At 50.0% G+C, this 7,655-nt stretch overlaps 1 protein-coding gene across 1 annotated transcript in view; it reads left to right on the top strand.

Annotated features, from left to right (window-relative positions):
• Nucleotides 1–385: 385 nt before the first annotated feature.
• RYK (receptor like tyrosine kinase) overlaps nt 386–7,655 on the top strand; it is a 49,465-nt gene continuing 42,195 nt past the window's right edge. The window contains exon 1 of the mRNA XM_048955391.1: nt 386–731. Within this exon, the coding sequence (XP_048811348.1) occupies nt 452–731 (280 nt within the window). The 5' untranslated portion in view covers nt 386–451. The remainder of the gene's footprint in view (nt 732–7,655) is intronic.

Raw genomic sequence — 7,655 nt, 5'->3', positions numbered from 1 at the left:
GAATTTAATCTCAGACAGGGCAGCGAGGCGCTGCACAGCTGCGCAGGGAGGGGGGGAATCACCAGGCCTGGAGGCGTTCAGAGCCGTGGGGATGCGGCACCGAGGGACGCGGGCAGCGGGCACGGCGGGGTCGGACTTGGGGATCCGAGGGCGCTTTTCCACCTCGGTGATTCTATGAGCTTTCTCTCTCCGAGGGGCGGACGCCTCGCTGTTCAGGGGCACGGCACGACGCTTTAGCCTTCGGTTTGCGCTCGTCTCGACGCCGCCGACGGCTGAGGGCTGAGGGGCGGGACCGGGGCGGCCCTGAGGCGGCGGCGGAGCTCCCGACGGCGCGGGGGGGGCGTGGCGCGCGTGCGCGGGGCGGGAGGCGCAGCCATGAGCGGCGGGGCGGGGGGGTGGCGGCCGCGGCGTGTGAGGAGGGGTCGGCGGGGCCGCCTCCCTCCCCGCGGAGATGGTGCCGGGGCGCCGGGGCCCGGAGCGCGGCGGGGGGCGGCGGCGGAGGGGAGGCCGGCCCCTCTCGGCTCCGGGGGAGGCGGCTGCGGAGCCGTGCCGGCGGGGCCCGCGCCGCCATCTCCTCCGCCTCCTGCCGCCGCTCCTCCTGCTGCTGCTGCTGCCCGCCGCCGCTCGGGCCGGCTCCGCGTTCGGCTCCGGGCCTCCGGACTGGCCTCCAGCCGGCCCCGGGCCCAGTCTGAGTTTGTACCTGAGCGAGGAGGAGGTGCGGCGGCTGATCGGTGAGCGCTAGGCCCGGCGGGGGGGAGGGCCGGGGGAGGGGGAGGTGTGGGTTTGGGGTCAGGATGGGGCTGAGGGCGGTGGGATGGATGGGCGACGGGGAGCCGTGAGAGCGGGGGCTGAGCGTGGAGGAGCGAAGCCGGGGAGCCGAAAGGAGCGTCCGTGTGGCCTCGTGCCCCAAGTCGTGGGGGTTTAAGGGAGGAAAAGCAGCCTGGGATGGAGGGCCGTGGGAGGGATGAGCTGAGGCTGGGGTTTAATGAGCGAGGTGAGCGGCGTTCAGAGGGCGCGGAGGGGACCTGGCGATAATCGGGTGCGTGTGTGAAAGGAAACTTAATTTCCACTGCTGCCCCAGTCCTCGGAGGCCATTGGTGAAGTTCTCCCATCTGGCCCGTTGCTGAAGGCTTTCAGAGCAGTTCTGTGCGTGGAGAGGTTTAAACAAAGATTTGTTTTCTGCGGGCTTTGGCTCATGTGGACTCTCGTTTTGAAACTCCATCCATTAACCCTAAACAAGGACGTTGGTATCCCCAGCAATCGGTTTTTCAGGAGGTGGCCTATGGCTCTGTAAGCTCAAAGGCAAAATCTCCTATCAGCGTAAGGCTTCCATTGCACCAAATAGGCAAAACGTCTCCAGCGTTGCTGATGGAGTTGGGGACTCGGAGTGAATAGTGTTGTAAACATTTTGTTTCTGCTGTCATCATTTTTACATCACGAGTGCTTGCTGCCAGATGCTCTGTTGCAGTCAGAGGATAAAGAAGTCAGCCTTGCTGTTTAGCTGAGTCTCCAAACAAGTGATTAATCTTGAAACTCTAAGATCTGAGCTATCCGTTTCTAGAGTCTGAAATGTGTGTTAGTTGGGCTTGCTCAGGCTTCCGCTGGTCCACCAGTGTAATTATTCATCATTAAGTATAACACGAGGAAGACTTGTTGTTTTTTTAAGCTAAATTGCAGCCCATAATCTTCCTTGTGGGCATGCATTGCTTATGTGGCTAAAGCCACTTGCTCCTCAGGTTGTCTGTACCTGTTTTATGTTGTTTAAAGTATCTGACACATAAGGATCTCTTCTGTCACCCCAGAGGCCTAGGTGCACTGCAAACTGGTATGGAAACAACAGATTTCTAATCATCTGAAAGAAGTGGCAGCTTATAACTCCTTGAAGTTCAGTTTGTCTCATGTTGTTGGCATAGAAAGATTTCATCTTAGGTGTATTCTGTTCTACAAGCTGGACACAGCTGGTAGGTGCCCGTCTGTATGCCTCTCTCAGAACAAAGTCTGAAGGGACCCAGATGCATTTGATTCAGCTCTTTGCACAACTGTTCTTTTTAAAGGTTCAACTTTGTAGCATCTGAAACGTGCTTACATAAAACCAAGTTTGTTGTTAAAAAGTTGCATCAATGTGTGGACTTCTGAAGTTTCTGTAGCTTCTTTTAGGAAAGCAGTGGACACCAGGACAATCATTCACAGCGGGCAGGAAAATTGCACTGCTTGTGTAAGTGAACTGTTAGCTTCAATGGAGCTGCAGTATAAACATACAAACGACATTGTTTTACCTTTTGTTTGTAAACAGACTCGGTCTCTGCTACTGTGTTGCTGTGGTTAAAGGGAAAATTCTCTAAAGTGTTATTAAACACGAGTGATGCTTGGTACAGCACATCTATCGTGTGTTTTCTGGTTTCTTCAGATTGCTCCCGTGCATCCTTAGTTCACAAGTTGATTTGGAACAAATGTAAGCATGCAGCCGTGTGTGTGCTGAATCGACCGTGCCCAGTGATATGGTGCAGGGCTGGAGCACCCTTGGGGTCTGGTGTAAGGTCTGCTGGGATGTATCCGTGTGTGGCCAGGTTGGGGCAGTTCAGGAGAGCACTGCAGTGCTTCTGCTCTGCACAGAAGTAGAGTTCTATGTCCCACTGAAACATGGCTTTGTTTTTTGTTTAGGCTGCAGCTCTTCTGCATGCGAGGTGAAGAAATATTGGCTTCACGTTATTTGTGGCTGCTCTTTGCTGTGGAGTAGAGGCAGGGCAGATAGTATGGTTTGTAGTGAAAACTGCCTGCTACTTCCCTCTGTGTTTACGCTTATGATTTCCACTGGCAATCTGCGTGATTCTGACCATATGTCTGCCTTAGGATTAGCTGTTCTGAAATCTTTAGAACTTTACACAGAGGAGAACTGGAGAAAACTGGCTTGCCTTTTCGTGTGAGATGCATCTTTATTTTGAAGAGCTGCAGCATTCGCAGGTCCCAAAAGCAGCGCTTGCTGTATGGCAGACAGATGGTCTCTGTGTCAGAAGCATCTCTTGCCGTTCCCGTGGAAAATGTTCTCAGCCATCCAAGCTGTGAGCCTGTTGATGGCATTGATGAAGATGTTACAGAGCACTGCTCCCAGTTCTGACCCCTGAGGAACACTGCTTGTCACAGATCTGCATCCAGCCGATGTACAGCTCCATGTGCGTGACAGCACCGTGTGCTGGATCGCTTTTCTCCAGTCTCTATCTGTGATGTTAAACACTGAGGACAGATGGCGTTAGGTCAGTGATGAGTTATTCAGTGGAGGGTCTGTGTTTTATTGTGTGGCTTTCATTCAGATTTTCCTGTGAAAACCAAGTGTGTTCATCTACTGCAACGTTCCACCACCTGCAGTTTGCAGGATCCTGTGATCTAAAGGCACCTGGATCCCTGTTTTGCAAGTAGCGAACTGAGATGTAGAGAATGGGCTCAAAAATATCCATTAATAATAGCAATCCAGCTTTATTATGAGATTGACCTGATCTTTCAAAGTACATAGACAGCATTATTTAGCATTTAATGGCTGCATCTCTCCTGAACTTGAGTTTTGGCTGTGAGGCCTGGCAGTTCTGCAGCTCAGGCTTGCAGAGGACCTCAGGGGTGCTTCAGCTGTGAGGATGCTCCTTTCTGTCCCTGTAAATTGTCATTATCATCTTTGTTTTACTGACTGCACTCTTCAGCATTGGTCTTGTGGGCGGTATTCCTCATCACACAGCTTCTTAGCATGAATGAGATTGAAGTCCTGTGGGGGAAAATACCATGTCATCATGTTAAGCTAACTTGAGAATGTAGGAGAATCTTGGAGTCCCAAGTCCTACAACACTTGCATTGAGCAAAGTTAATATTCTTTGGCCTAGTTTCTTCTGGTTATTCATACTGAGTGTAGTGTTCTGTTTAATTTTATATTTGCTCTTGCTTAATAACAGAGTTAAATTAGTGTTGGCCTTCTCTTATGTGCTCTAAGAGTTCATTTGAAACCAGCATGCAGTTTGCTAAAGTGAGGTGTCTAGCTAAATGAAGTGCAAAACTGATGCAAGAGCTGTTGTAGCAGAGGGTTGTTTGCTCATTTCTTAGTCATGCTGCTGTGTTCCAGCCATTTAGCTTTGTTTTTCCACGAACTCAGTGACTGAGATTGGAAGGGACCTCCAAATATTTCCTCATCCTGCGCATTGCTCAGACAGAGCTGGTGCCCAACATCATGTCCAGAAGCTTCTGCTCCAAGGAGAAGACTCCACAGCTTCTGGGTGACCTGTGCCACCTGCACAATCCAGAATTGCTTCCTGAAGTCCAGAGGGAACCTCCTGCATTTGGGTTTGTGCCTACTGCCTTGTTCTGTGTTGGGCACTGCTGAGCAGAGCCTGACTGTGTCCTTGTTGCAGGGACTTATGGCCATGGGTGTGATCCCACTAAGCCTCTCTCCAGGCTGAGCAGCCCTAGTTCTCTTTTCCTTTCCTTACAGGCCTCCTTGCTGCAGGCCCTTCAGCGTCTTCTCTTTGCTGAATTCCCTCAGGTAGCTTCATTTCTTGATGCAGACAGCTTGCTTAATGTTACTGCTTTGCAGAATTCATTGCCAAAGTGTTTCCTGGTGTTTGCACTGCATTTGTAGCGACTGGAGAACCTCTTGTCTCTGTCCATTACCTGGTTAGTTGTCATGAAAGGGACCTGGAAGGCAGGGTGCTACGATATACTGGATGTAAAGCCCCTCAATCTAATGACAGTCTGTGACTGATGCTTCTGGGGTGGTTTTTTAGTGCTGTAGGTGAAACAGAGGGATTGAGGCAGGCAGGACTTTGTGAGGATGCGTGCAGCTCCATCTGGTCTCTTGCAGGCTGCAGCAGGTTGTGACAAGTTGCTTGCATCACGAAGTTGAGCAATCTGTTTTCGGTTTGGAGCCTTTCAGTGTGCCTGGTTGCTTGTCCATCTGATTTACTGAGCACCACAGTTCATGTCAATATTGTTTTGAGGTTTATGAGAACAAGCTGCATTTTGGAGTTCCTCTGCCTTTTTTTCCGTTCTGTTACCTCGCTTTTAATTTACACAATTCAAATTGTGTATGGAGAGCTTCAGAGATGTGTGCAGTCATATAAACCCCTATTTGTAATGTTTACAAACCAGCAGAAGAATCTGTTTCAAGCAGCTTCCAGTAGCCTGTAGAGGCAGCCCCTGCCCTGGGTGAGGATTGCTTTGAAATCCTTTCTTTTCCATGGGACTGCTGTGATGAAGGAGGTCCAGGAAATCCTGGAGCTCTTGCAGTTGATCTGTGCAGCAGTGCTGAGGTGGAGAGTGGATGTCTGAGGTCGATTGTATCATGCCAGCTTGCGTGATGGAATGTAAAAATGCTGGGGGCTCGGTCCAGATCCTTCCCAATAGAGGAGGCATTTGCTTTTGATGGCTGCCCCGTGTGGAGGGGTGCTACGGGCAGCTGGGGCTGGGCTTCCTCACGCTGCTACCTGTGCACAGCCCTGGGAGGAAGCAGCCATTTTGGCTCCTGCGAGGCCAAGGTCTGCCTAGTGATAAACGTGTGTGGTTCCTGTAACTTTCACGTCAGGCACTTGGAAGCAGTCTGACCTCTGAGACTGAAGGCTGGCCTCCCAGGAGAACGAAATCCCAGAGCTGCGTTTCTCACTGATGTGGTTTTATGCACACGTTCTGTTTGGCAGCATCTTATTTTATCATCAGGGATCGTTCGGCCTCTTTGAGCAGGTGTTCTCCCTCTGGTTCCTTGGCAGAATTGGGAACAAGGAGGAGGAAGTGAAGGTAGAGAGCTCCCCGCATGCATGAGAAAAGCCAGCTAAAAGGGCTGACAGTGCTGGGAGCAAGGCAAGGACTGAAGCTGCTGTTAAACACCAGCTGGGAAGGGGGCGAATATAGGAGGTAAGGATCATTTTCACAGATAGGGGGAAAAAAAGCCCTGGACGGCATTGTGCTGTGACTGAGAGCTGCAGAAGTGGCTGTGCTGTGCCCACTCCTAAGTAGGTGCTGCAAAAGATCAGATACTTAGGAAAGTGGTGAGTGAGAGTTGCTATTTTATTTATTTTTCTTCCCCTTTCTGCTGCTTGGAGTTGTTTTGATGCTGGAGGAACTGAATTATTGGTTGAATTTCATCTATTCAGAGCTCTAGCAGGGGAGGATTTCTTGATGACTGATTCCTACCTGAACATCCTAGTGAAACATCATGGGAGTTGCCACCATTCCTGCAGTTGCCTTTAGTTAGAGACTATTCCTTTAGTGACTGAGCGTGCGCTGCTGAAGTTGTTCTTCAGGTCCCAGCTGCAGAGGCTGAAGTGCTTTTAATCAGATGTGCCTCACGAATTGTGGTTGTTTTTCTTCTTTCTTTCTCCATGCTTTCCTGAATGGCTGCAGTACCAGCAGATCCCATGTAAGAATGAATGCTGACACTCTCTGCAAACGCCTTGTGGCAGTACAAAGGGTGCAGTGGTAGAGGCTTCAAACGCATTATTTCTCTTCCATCTCTGCCTTTGTCCTTCCTTCAAGCGGATAACTCACATATTTGCACTGGCTGCTTTGGAGATCTGGGAGCAGAAGCAACAGCATGAAACTAATGCGATGCTTTAGAATTTCCCTGCCTCTTAACTGGGTGTTGAATAGCTGTAATTAAATTAACCAGTATATTGATTTCACTGCGCTGCTTGGGAAAGATCAGGGCAGCAATGCAAGCGCTGGAGCTGCTGTTAACTGGCTTGGAAAGCTGCAGCCACGCAGCACACGTAATGCCAGCAGGAGTGATGGTGAGGCTGAGCAGACTGATAAGCAAAAAAAATCCTCTGACATCTGATTTGGCCTTTGTGAAGTTAATTGGTGGCCTGGTAGAGTAACTGCTAATAGAATGAAAGCAGCGTTAATGGGTAGTTGTTCCTGAAGTTATCGTGCCTGTGGCTGCTGGCAGGGCCACTGCTCAGCAGGTGGCTCACACTGCTATGCTGCCCTGCTTTTCCTGCAGAGGTAACTGGGTCAGTGCACGGGTTGATTGCTGTAACTGAAAATAGAAGTTGCAAGTGGCACAACTTCTGTGGGTAGAGGATGCTGAAATGTTGCGGGTATGCACTCTGTGTGAGTCCAAATGACTTCTAGCATACCCTAGCCAGGTAATTATGCTTTGGCTGGGAGTATTACAGCAATTCAGTCCAAAGAGATGTGCAATACTAGGGAATATTTTATTTGAAGTGGTCGTTTCAGGGTGTGCTCTGTCATGCAACAGCAATTCGTGTGGATGAGGCTTTTCTGGTTGTGCTCTAGTCTGAATTTTTACTTCTAATCCAAAAAAGAGCAATTTAAACACGAGCAGCCTGATGTCACAAAATGATATGTGGGACATTTACCATTGCTCACAAGTTATTTTATTAGATAAATATACCAGGCTCCTACCACGTGCTAAAAATGAAGCTGTGTATTGTTTAAAAGCTTAATGCAAACTTAAGGGGAGCTCTGTTCACTTCTGTCACCTCCATCCCTGTGTCTGCACATCTCTATGCCCAGCCGTTCCATTTGCCCTTGCCTGCTCATTATGACACTGGCAATTAATGCCTTTTGGCGTGGGCAGAGTTAAAAATTGTCCGTTTTCTCATGAGTCGTAGAATGGTTGGGGTTGGAAATGACCTTTGCAGATCATCAAGTCCTGCTTGCTC

The sequence above is a fragment of the Lagopus muta genome, chromosome 9, assembly GCF_023343835.1.
Source record: "Lagopus muta isolate bLagMut1 chromosome 9, bLagMut1 primary, whole genome shotgun sequence".
NCBI lineage: Eukaryota > Metazoa > Chordata > Aves > Galliformes > Phasianidae > Lagopus > Lagopus muta.
The sequence above is the reverse complement of the archived record's forward strand: the minus strand, read 5'-3'. Positions and strand labels throughout refer to the sequence as shown.